The 12,560-nt window shown below is 47.1% G+C and overlaps 1 protein-coding gene across 2 annotated transcripts in view; it reads right to left on the bottom strand.

Annotated features, from left to right (window-relative positions):
* Positions 1–213: 213 nt before the first annotated feature.
* Positions 214–12,560, bottom strand: part of tbc1d22b (TBC1 domain family, member 22B) — a 63,480-nt gene continuing 51,133 nt past the window's right edge. For both annotated transcript variants that reach the window (XM_061258022.1, XM_061258023.1), the window contains 2 exons: positions 9,542–9,637; positions 214–6,955 (listed from right to left, as the gene is read on the bottom strand). In XM_061258022.1, coding sequence (XP_061114006.1) covers positions 6,827–6,955; positions 9,542–9,637 — 225 coding nt within the window. In that variant the 3' untranslated portion in view covers positions 214–6,826. The remainder of the gene's footprint in view (positions 6,956–9,541; positions 9,638–12,560) is intronic.

The following is a 12,560-nucleotide window of genomic DNA, read 5'->3' as shown; positions in this document are numbered from 1 at the left end:
AAACCCCTCAACATTATACTAATGTCACTACTACTAAAACATTACTCACAACTGGATAGAAAGTTATCTGTGCAACATTTCGGCTCCTGTGTGTGTAGCTCATTGAGCTCGCAGGCACCCGTGAATATGTGTAAGCGCGCGCGCGCACACACACACACACACACACACACACACACGAAGATACACAAATCAACAAGTCAAAACAAAAATAAATGAAATGGACCCAATAGTTTAATATAAACAAAAGAGTTAAATATACAGCAGATAGCCATTATCTCTCTTCCTTTAAGGCTTAAAGACTGCCCACAGAAGCATGAAGCAGACGAAACCAATGACATGGCTGGAATAGTTTGGCATTTCTCCACAGTTAAACGAAAGAACAAAACGAGTACAAACCCCCAAATAAACAAATAAAACAGTATTTTAAATAAAACAGTACAGTGAGTTCACAGCTGTTTTAGCAGTCTGTCTGTGTACCTTCACATGCCCCCAGCCTTCAGAAAATCGCTCACAGAGCTGAAACTCAATGGAGTGACAATCAAAACAAAACTAACAAAAATAAGAAAAACTAAATAAAGATTACAGTGCAAAAAGAACCAAGATAAAACAACCAAAAGCAAGCATTTGCAGGAGAAAGCACCATGTCTAATTCTAGATTAAAGGCAAATATTTATTTAGTACATTATCATGTGAAATGATGGTTGAGAATACACTGTTGGATGCCTGTTCAAATTCCCACGATACTGGACAAGTGCTGAAAGGTAAACCTGACAAGAAACAGGAAGAGGGTGAGGTGACAACAGATAAACCAATCAACACACAAGGATGCAACCCTGACCTTGAGTCATATCGGTGAAGAAATCCCAGAAGGCCACAGTGAACTCTGTGGTTTTTATATCGATCAGGGGATTGACGTGCCCTTGGACAGTGACATATGGAATTCTCTTAAACACAATGTCCCTGTATTAACTCCAGTCCTGAAACATGTTGAATGTAAGAACGGTGGTCTGTGACCGGACATCACAGACAGACATTAATATTGATTTAAAGCAGGTTACCAAAAAATATATAACGCATCATGTTTGAAGCAGAAGAAAAAATAAATCCAGTCTGGTCATGAACACCTTCGGAAAGCAACCACATCCATGTCAAACCCAATCGCATCCACGTCAAACACAATCGCATCCACGTCAAACACAATCACATCCACGTCAAACACAACCACATCCATGTCAAACACAACCACATCCACGTCAAACACAATCACATCCAAGTCAAACAATCGCATCCACGTCAAACACAATCGCATCCATGTCAAACACAATCGCATCCACGTCAAACACAATCGCATCCACGTCAAACACAATCTCATCTACGTCAAACACAATCGCATCCACGTCAAACACAATCTCATCCACGTCAAACACAATCTCATCCATGTCAAACACAACCACATCCACGTCAAACACAATCTCATCCACGTCAAACACAATCGCATCCACGTCAAACACAATCACATCCACGTCAAACACAATCACATCCACGTCAAACACAATCACATCCACGTCAAACACGCGATGTTATCATTACAGCAGGCCTTCCCCCTTACATCCACACTTTAACCTTCATGTCCTCTCCACACAGACCGATCACCGTGCAGCAGCTAAGCTTCCCGCCTCAGCGCCTGTGGGACTTCAACATGAAACGCTTCATTTCACCTGTGAGCAGGTGTGACATCGGGCTAAAGTGCTACCCTATCAATTCTGGGCAAATAGCTAATGATAGTCTTCCAGCTGGGACGCACAAGTGTTGCACCATAATGCTCTGTTTTTTGGATATGATGTTTGGCGAATGTGAAATATTGTTAAATACTGTACATAGAGCACCTCATCAACCATGCTTCTGAATGTAACAGTGCCAAAACTGGAAGCAATGAAAGTTTCTTGATTGTATTGTTTGGAGGGGAGAACAAACAAACCAAAAACCTGCATAATGCAGAAAAATGAACACTCAACTACACACTCACATAAAAAAAAAGTTGGGCCCGTTTAACACATCCACTCCTCAACATCCGTGCCTCGAGATCTACATTTTCTGCCAGCGCAAGCATTGTCCTTGAAAAAGAGAGGAAGAAGACACTACGTTTGTGGTTTACATTCAGGAGGAAAACTTTCTCAAGAAGGTGGCTCTAAAAGTTTCTGTACCGAGTTCTGAGGACTGGAGGACTGGGGCTGGCGCTCTCAATGTCAGACCGCAGAGGCGAACCGCATGCACAAATCCCACGCAAGCTCCTCCCTCGCACAACTGATCCCTGGGCCTGAGTACTCTGCGTGTCCACTTCTTCCATCGGAAGCCCCACATTCCATCTGCCTCAACCCTCTGCACGGTCTGTTGGAATGCTTGAAATGTTTTAAAAATTCTAAGTCACTGTTCTAGAAGTCCATTGCTTTCCGTTGCCAGTCGTGATTGTGACACCAGAATGAGAACGTTCAGTTAAGGAGAACATTCAAATCATATTTGATCTTACGCCTTAAAGGGTTAAGGGCTTGGGCATCAACATTTTCTACCTCTCCTGCTTATTATTAAAAACAACAGGCTATGATGGATCTGAGGTGCATTACTTTCAATGGTGAGGCGAAGGGACCTTATTTATTCATTAAAATACCCACGTATTACTGTGCTGTTCACCTATGATGAACAAGCTCTCCTACCCGTACAGCAAAAATAATATTCAGTATAAAATGGTCTGTGATTTAGCTACTACTCTTCCTACAACAAAAATGTAATCAGCTCAGATTTGTTTTAAGTAAAATAATGGGCCCAAATGCAGTGCGTTTCTGAGTGGTTCTCTCTACAACACGACACCTCTGGGCACCGTGGGATTACAACCGGTACATATAGTCACATTCACTGTCACTGTATTGTTTTTTATTTTTTATGCGTAATCATTTTAAACGTGTTAAAATAGGGATGCTATTATTGCATTGCCCCCCCCCATAAGTATTCTGCTAAAACAGCAATTACAAACCCTGATTAAAAAAAAAGACCTTTATGAATATCAACCCAGAAATGAAAATGAAAATAACACACATTTCCAACCCACTGCTTGTTAAATGTTATTAGTACCATTACCCCATTTTGGCCAACAAAAAAACATCAGTTGATCACAACAGCATGAGTCATACAAGCAAAATGGCATTCTCCAGAAAATGCACCATCATTGCCGAAATGAGTTGACTGATGAAAGTTAACTGCGACACAACACTGCCCAGCATCCCAACCACCTGAAGCGTACACAGGAACATAAAACTAAACAGACAAAAAAATAAATAAAAAAGTAAAAAATACTGACCTCAACACACAGACATGGACAGCACTGTTGAGCAGTTTCTTTCTCAGGCTGAAAAAGAGCTGCTACAAAGGCAGTGCTAGAGTGGTACAGGAACATGGCTAAGGTGAAGTAGGGTATTCAGCTGCCTCGATATCACCAGAGAGGCTGATTTAGAGTTCCCCTCCATCAGTACTGACAACTACAAGGATAACTTCGGTTTTATGCAAAAAAACTGCTCATAAAACAGACGGTAAAGCACCTCTTTAAATGCACGTTATTCGCTTAACATTACGTGTAAAGGGGTTTCATCGATTTTTCACTTGGATAATGGGGTCATTTTTGACTCATTCTAAGGGTGAGAAGTACAAGGGAAGTGTGTGTTGTACAGAGTTCATGGATCACCTCTGTCGAGTGGCTATTCGGCATTGGTCCAAATGATTATCCAATCACAGCGGCCCAACAGTGACAATGAGAGAACAGTTTGCTACTCTCCCATTAAAATAGTTCAGTTTGTACATGGTCCCCAAACTGAAAAAGGAAGGGGAACTCTCACGCACTACCAGTCTCCTAGACAGATCCTCTGAGCAAGATCTGACAGAAACAAAATCAGTCAATACAAACAAAGATGTATTCAAATTCAACACTATTTAGCTCCATGAACTAACCTTTGAAAATACTGAATGTGTCAGTGGCAGCAGGTGCAATCGCTGAATTGTTTAATGAAAAACAAGCAAGACTGTTACAATAGTTACTGTAGTAAATGAACAAATGCACCAGCCCAATGTTTTCTGATATAAGAATTTGAAAACATCCAAATGAAAGAACAGATACACCGGGGTTTCCTCTTAGGATGGAGCGGGAACGATATTACTGCCATTTTAAGAATTTATATCTGCTATCACTTGATTAGAGAATCAGAGGACCGAGCCCACTGCCACCGTTACAGTGTGTTATTGGCGCTGTTGAATGCCACTTTACGGATGTGTATAGGTGTAATTAAGTCGGGATTGAGTGAGTTAAACAGGCTCTTTGCTGTATTTGAGTGGTGCTTTAGTGATAATGTTGTTAGGAGGTGTACAGTGTACAAGAGCGGGAGTCCTGGCGTTGCAGCAAACGGAGAGAGAGGGCAGAGGTGTAGCCTGTACTCATGTACCCGTTTCCAAACTAATTATGTTCCAGCTGTACTTTTTAAATTATCTGTCATGGACAAAAAGGACTTCAGCTCCCCTGGCTCAGCTGCCCAAACGAGGCCACAACACCAGAGCACAAAGTGGAGAAAGTTAGTTCCTGCTAGTTCTGTGTCACTATCAGGAACCGAAGTTCAAGGCTTTTCTCCAAATACCACACATAACATGTACTGCAATACATGCTAGAACATACATAACCAAACTTTAGTTTTTAACAGTGGTAAACAATTTCGCATTGGTCCATTAGGGTCCATTAACGGGCGCGCCTTTCATTCGGAGGAAGTGTTCATCAAAGCCGAGGCAGGCCGTCTCTCGATGACGTACCCCGATGATGTCATTTAAACACCCCCACTTAGACCATGAGCTTACGAAGCAATTTAACACTGTAAATTGACCAAGGCCCAGGCTGGGGACCTGTTTTTGTAAGGGAATGTGTCATGTGATTGAAGAGGCTCAGTGAGAGGGGAGGGGGACCAATAATGGTCTACTGCAGGGCCGCCCAACCCAGTTCCTGGAGATCTACCCTCCTGTAGGTTTCATCACATTTCAACGCAGTTCAACCCTAAATTAGCGCACCGGATTCTACTACAGAACATAAATGAGATCACTAGCTGCAGAATGAGGTGTGCTGTGTTAGGGTTGGAGGTAAAAACCTACAGGACAGTAGATCTCCAGGAACAGGGTTGGGCAGCCCTGCTCTACAGTCATTAGGGCAAGCCTGGATTCGAGTTTCACACAAGGAGATCCAAGATAGCAAAGTTCGGCACTGAACATGACGGAGACTGGACCTTCTACGAGAGTCCTAAAGAACGTGTCCTCAGCCCCAGTGCACCAGAGCCTCTCTCTCCACCAGAATCCCTTTATAACCCAGCACCACGCAGAAACTCTGTACACTGAGGGGGTATGACTAGCCCATGTGTTGCACATTGCTTCCAAGGGGGAAGATGATATTAAATTAAACTCACACTGTCTATTACCCACAACCCTCTATTCGCACATTCACATCTTCTCGGTTTCTCACGAGCGCAGAAAAGGGTCCACTGGTGTTAGTGCCAATTCAGCCTCCTCTGTCATGGACCACAGATGGTTTTTTTTCCCACTGAATTGCATTGTTTAATTTTACCTTCTCTGCAGCATTGCAGAACTCAATCACTCGCTCTCTCATACTATATATACTATGTTCTATGTATAAGTGGTTAAATACCCACACACATTTTAATTATAATAGTTTATCTAATTATCTAATACACACATTATAAGGAAAATAAAGGTAAAAAAATAAAAATCATTAGAATATAACCCCAAAACCAAAATAATTATTATTAATATTTTTTTAACTCTGAAAGAGTCTCTTGCGTACCATTTTGAGAATGGCGAAGGTGGCGGTTACATTCACACACTGAACCGAGACGGGGCGGACACAGGGCAGTCTCGCAGGGGAGAGGGCTCCATCTCCTCTCCGCTCATTCCCCACCCACACAGCCACACCCCGCTCCTGACCGCACACACGGTACACTCTCCACACCTCTCTGACAGTCTCAGCTTAGCGGCCGCACGCACGCCAGCGGAGATACGACATCCAACACGGAGTGCGTTAAAATGGCCGTCTTCGGAGTGCACACTGATATGACATCACTTTGCCTGAAAACGTCTTTTCCTGAAGATTTCAGCAGTTTTTTTTTTTCCCCCCCCCACACGAGTCTATTGGGTTTCCTTTTTTTGGGTCGAGAAGCAAACGGGGACTCCAAGAACACTGCTGTGCAGCCATTGGCTAACAGGCCCCTCTGCTCTCTGTGGCTGAACACTGATTGGTTCAAATGGACGATGACGGGGCACAACCGTCACTCATTAAGGGGTTCATGAAGCCGCAGCCCCGCCTCTCCCGGTCAGCTGACCGTGTAAAGACCGCCTTTCGACTTCTCCAAAATTAACTGTAACAGACAAACTGGCTGAGCTTCCATGGCTCTCTGAGAAATGAACTACAGGTCCGGGGAATCGGTCACAAATATCTTTCCACCCATAAACCAGGGGAGGGGAGGAGTGAAGAATCAGGTAAAATGGGGGGCCCCGGGCCTCCGTGTATTTACGCATCTGGTTTCCTGTTTCCTGTTTGACTGTGCGTCTGTCAGTACTGTGTGTGTTTATCTGCACGTGCGCTTGTGTATGCATCGCGTGTGTGCAGCGAGTTGATTTAGTAACAGGAAGGAGGATCCGTTTCACAGCTGAGCGTGTTCGACGGCTGTTTCTCAGTCTCGGTGTCCCTGCGTCTGTCCGTGCGGAGGGTTCGGTCCGGCAGCGAAGGCCAGACTTATCTCCGGTAGTGGTTGGGCGCGTCGGCAAACATGTACTTCAGCCTATAGGCTTCGGCCAGCAGCAGCCCGACTTCCTCGTTGCCCCAGTGTATTGTGGGAAGGTTCTGCAGGAGCATGAGGAGGCCCTGGGGGAAGGGAAACAGACAGTCACACAGACAGCATCGGGGCATCTCTCACAGACGAGGGTTTTGGCTCTATGTGAAGGGGACAGTTCTCATCTCAGCCAGACAGAGACCAGAAAAGGAAAATGGCTACAAAAGAACAGCGATACAGAGGGAAAGATACTGAGAATAGGGAGAGAAAGGGAAAGGGAAAGGGAGGGAGACTGAAAGAGACGGACAAACAGGATAATAGGGAGGTAGAAGAAGAGGGAGAGGGGGAGGGTGATAGAGAGGGGGAGAGGCTGTGAAGAGGAGGTAAAAAGGATGAAAAACTGCAAATCGTTTTAACAGGATCAATGTTCCCAACAGTGGCACGATACATCTGAGCCTGCCATAACCTGATGGACAAGAACAACCTGCAACATGAGAGAGCGAGACAGATGATGGACAGGGGAGACAGACAAGAAAAGAGAGAGAGAGGGGGGAGGGAGAGAAAGGGAGGTAGGGAGTGAGGGGGGAGACAGACAGGAAAAGAGAGGGGGTTAGAGAGAGAGAGGGGAGGGAGAGAGGAAGGGATAGAGAGAGAGATAGGGAGAGACAGGGAGGGAGGGAGGGAGAGGGAGAGGAGAAAGGTGGAGAGGGGCAGAGGGAGAGAACGAGAGAGGGATAGAGGGAGATATGAGAGAAAGAGAGGGATAGAGAGAGAGAAAAGGAAAGGGGTGCCGTGTAGCCGGGAGATAAGCCTCGGGGGTACAGGATTGGAAGGATGGGATGATAAAACCCACAGCCATCAAAGAGGAAAGAGGCAAATAATACAACTTTCTCATTTTCTACCCGACGGAGTGTGAAGACTCGGCAGGGTGTGAAATTTGGTTACTGAGTGCCTGTTAAACTGGAGGAGCAATTATTCCAATGCAGAGAATCATCAAAGAAGCAAACAGAACATAAACACACAACACCCATATTCAGAGCATACGAATGCTCAACATGCCCACGTAACACACACACACACACACTGAGACTGATCCAGTACGACACACACACACACACACACACACACACACACACTGAGACTGATCCAGTACGACACACACACACACACACACACTGAGGCTGATCTAGTACGACACACACACACACACACACACACACACACACAGACTGATCTAGTACGACACACACACACACACACTGAGGCTGAACTAGTACGACACTCACGCACGGACGCACGCACACACACACTGAGACTGATCCAGTACGACACACACACACACATACTCACGCACGCACACACACACACACACTGAGACTGATCCAGTACGACACACACACACACACACACACACACACACACACACACACACACACACACACACACACACACACATCCAGTACGACACGCTCAACACACAACACGCAGTACGTGCATTACACTGGAGTCCTGGAGGGCCGCAGTGTCTGTTGCTTCTCCTGGTGTTCGCCACCAGGGGATCATTTACTGGAAGTCACTGATTGGCAGAAGAATCCACACACCTTCAGCCAAAGGCCTTAATTGGCAGGTAATTGAAAGGAAATCAAAAAAAACCTGCAGACACTGCAACCAACTGTGAATTCAGTTTGACACCCTCCGATTTATACCATCCAAGAACTGAAGACATACTAGTACAGCATATGCTCACAAGCAGATTCATTCCAAGGATTATGTTCAAATCTGCCACACACACGCACACGCGCATTCGCACACGCACACATGTCCAGTGCTTCTTTTTAGTTGATGGCTGCATGTGCTTTATGGCCACAGCCATGGTAAGAAGAATGAAAGCATTTCAGCACATCCTATTCTCTCATATGCTCATTCATTATCACCATTGACCTCATGAGGCAGGTCTCACTGCGATAGAGCCATCTCAGATCATATGTAAGGGGAAGCCAATGAACATAAGTACTATGGCGTTACCTTTGACAGCTGAGCTACAGAATGCAGAGGCATGCAACATTACACTGTCATTCATCAACACTCAACTCCCACCCCTCTACAGTAGTATCAACGACTGTGGCAAGGAGCGAATACAATAGGCATATAGCAACCAAACCCACTTAACTCTTTGAGATCAGAGACATGTGAATAGAATAGCATTGAAATGCTGGTGTAACAATCACTACTGGTGACTGAAAGCAGTGGAGTTCTATAACACTGACTCAGAACACGCACGCATACACACACCTCGCACTCGCACACAAACACACACATACACACATACACACACACATACACACATACACATACTCTCACTCACACACAGACGTACTCTCACTCTCACACTCACACTCACTCACACACAGACATACACACCTCACACTCACACACAGACATACTCTCACTCTCACACTCACTCACACACAGACATACACACCTCACACTCACACACAGACATACCTCACTCTCACTCACACACAGACATACACACCTCACACTCACACACAGACATACCTCACTCTCACACTCACACTCACACTCACTCACACACAGACATACTCTCACTCTCACACTCACTCACACACAGACATACACACCTCACACTCACACACAGCGGGCTCAGCTGTTGGTACCTGGAAGTCCACCATGGAGAGGATCTCCTTTCTCCACTCGATGAGGAAGGCAGCACAGACGTACAGATGGAAGTGGGAAAACCCCTCTGCCTCTGCCTGAGGAGAGACAGGAATGAGCACAGATGAACACGCGCACGCACGCACGCACGCACGCACACACGCGCGCGTACGCACACACACGCACACACAGTCTGCAAGTGTGCAGACACACGCGCATGTACACACAGTCGTACTGCATGGAAGCGTGTTCACACACACACGTACACATGAACAGGCAGACACGCACACATTCTGCACTCCCCACACAGAGGAGTCAGGCACTGCCCGTCCCGTCAGTCCTTTACTTCCAGGACGGGGGCTGTAAGCGACAGAGAGGCTCACTGCTTAATAAAATCAAAGAAACACTGCCACTAAGACAGTGGCAAAGCAGTCACACCTGCCATACTCCCACCTCTCTGTCTCTCCCTACGTCCTCCTACAACTCTCTCTCATTCTCTCTCCCTCTCTCTTTCTCTCCTCTTCTCTCTCATCTCCATCCCTGTCTTCCACTCACCTTACATGCAGTGCAGAGTGTTTAGATACTGCAGGGGAACAGCGCTATAAATAGGCAGGTTTCTGTCAGTGCCAAGCCTTACATTACTGTACTGTACATAACATTCACACTACACTCTATTACAATACACTACACCACACTACATTACATTACATTACGTGTGTGTGTGTGTGTGTGTGTGTGTGTGCGTGTGTGTGTGTGTGCGTATATGACTGAGTGTGTGTGTGTGTGTGTGTGTATGACTGAGTGTGCGTATGTGTGTGTGTGTGTGTGTGTGTGTGTATGACTGAGTGAGCGTGTGTGAGTGTGTATGACTGAGTGTGTGCGTGTATATGACTGAGTGAGCGTGTGTGAGTGTGTATGACTGAGTGTGCGTGCGTGCGTGCGTGCATGCGTCTGACCGTGCCCTGTAGGCTCCCTGTGAGACGTGCTGGGTTAATGGACTGCACATAAGCTGCAGATGCTTTATCGCTGAACACAGAGGCGAACATCTCGCCGGGCTTTGTCCCCCGCTCCTTCCCTGTCCCCGCATTGTCTGGGCCTTTTTGTCAGGGCCTAATTGATCGAGCTCTTTTGTGTTCTGGGCCCGACACCACAATTAGCGGGGAACCGCGATAAAGGAACTCGGGAGAAAACGACTTTCAGGTTTTCCGAGAACGGAGGGGGAATGCGAATCCCGAATTATCCGGGTTCTCCGTAGGACCTGCCCTGCTCGGGGTAATCCTCGGAGCTGCCCTGCACGGCAGCGGCCGTGACAGGAGCAGAGATGCAGAGATACCTGGCCCAGCGAAAGGACAGAGCGATAGCATCAGGGGCTCTGATTACCGCAGATAGGGTGTGTAACACAGCCAGGACCGAAGCCAGGGCTATCTACAGACACGCGCGCGCCGGCAGACAATGTCTCCGCAGAGATCGAAGAAAGGTCAGGGGTCAAACAACTGATAGATTAACCTCTGAATGGGAGCTACGCTCTCTCACAATCGCTCCCACCCTCTCTCTTATGTACGAAAAATCGCTCCTCCCCCCCCCCCCCCCCCAACAAAAACAGCAAGGTGAGCTATTATTGGCCGGTCTGGCTGCCCTCCCCCTGACCCCTACCGTGACAGTGGCAGGAGCTGATAAAGAGAAGAGAATGCTCTCTATAACATCCTAACAACAGGAGGAGGAGGAGGAGGTGAGAGAAAGAGGGAAGAGGAAAGAGAAGAAAGAGAGACATACAGCAGAAGTGTAAACACGGGAGCGTGTGTGAGGCTGAGCCTCGACCCTTCACCCACGCACAGGGCGTTCTCCACACAGCCAGGGTCAGGGCTGAGGCTCCAGCACTCGCTCTTTCTGTCGTTTTTCTGTTTATTTACCACGCCAGGGCCCCGCCGCGTCGAGCCGGGCTCAGTAAACACTCCGTCGCCCACTCCCCCCCCCCCGTCTCACGCTATGTAATTATCATTAGAATCAGCGCGCGGAGAATATAATAATAATGCTTAATCCGTCAAACCGGAGGATGCCTTTCAGTCGCACGCTGGGAGCACTCTGGCAATAATTACCGTACATTAGTTAATAAGTGAAATATTTATAGCCCCTTACAGGCAGGCTGTTCTCCTGGGGGAGCAGAGGCCTGAGCCCCTGACAGCTGAGATTCTCACGCTGACACAAGATGGAGGCACTGGGGGGGGGGGGGGGGGGGGGGATTCAAAACATGCTTTCCCATGACCCTCTGGGAGAGGACGGATCTGGGCACCGCTGGAATGAGCCGATCACAGGGCGTGGGTTTGAGAGCAGAGCAGGACGGCAGGACAGGCATGGCTGAGGGACTGGACACAGGTTCGGAGAGGAGACAGATGGGGTAGACGCAGAGAGGAACAGAGAGGGTGGGCGGTAACGTGTGAGCACGGCCTGACAGCGCTGCTGACCCTGTGACACTGGGATGACAAGCTGACACCTGCCACGCTGCGAGAACACGCGTGTGTCAGAGTGTATACGCGCAGGGCCGTGAGAGAGTGTGTGTCTGTGTGTGTGCGTATGTGTGTTTGAGCATGTCTGTGTGTTTGTGTGTGTGTGTGCGTATGTGTGTTTGAGCATGTCTGTGTGTTTGTGCATGTGTGTATGTGTGTTTGAGCATGTCTGTGTGTTTGTGCGTGTGCGTATGTGTGTTTGTGTGTGTGTCTGTGTGTTTGTGCGTTTGAGCATGTCTGTGCGTTTGTGCGTGTGCGTATGTGTGTTTGAGCACGTCTGTGTGTTTGTGCGTGTGCGTATGTGTGTTTGAGCACGTCTGTGTGTTTGTGCGTGTGCGTATGTGTGTTTGAGCATGTTTGTGTGTTTGTGCGTGTGTGTATGTGTGTTTGAGCACGTCTGTGTGTTTGTGTGTGTGCGTATGTGTGTTTGAGCATGTCTGTGTGTTTGTGCGTGTGCGTATGTGTGTTTGTGTGTGTGTCTGTGTGTTTGTGCGTTTGAGCATGTCTGTGCGTTTGT

Source organism: Conger conger, chromosome 10 (assembly GCF_963514075.1).
Source record: "Conger conger chromosome 10, fConCon1.1, whole genome shotgun sequence".
Lineage (NCBI taxonomy): Eukaryota > Metazoa > Chordata > Actinopteri > Anguilliformes > Congridae > Conger > Conger conger.
The sequence above is the reverse complement of the archived record's forward strand: the minus strand, read 5'-3'. Positions and strand labels throughout refer to the sequence as shown.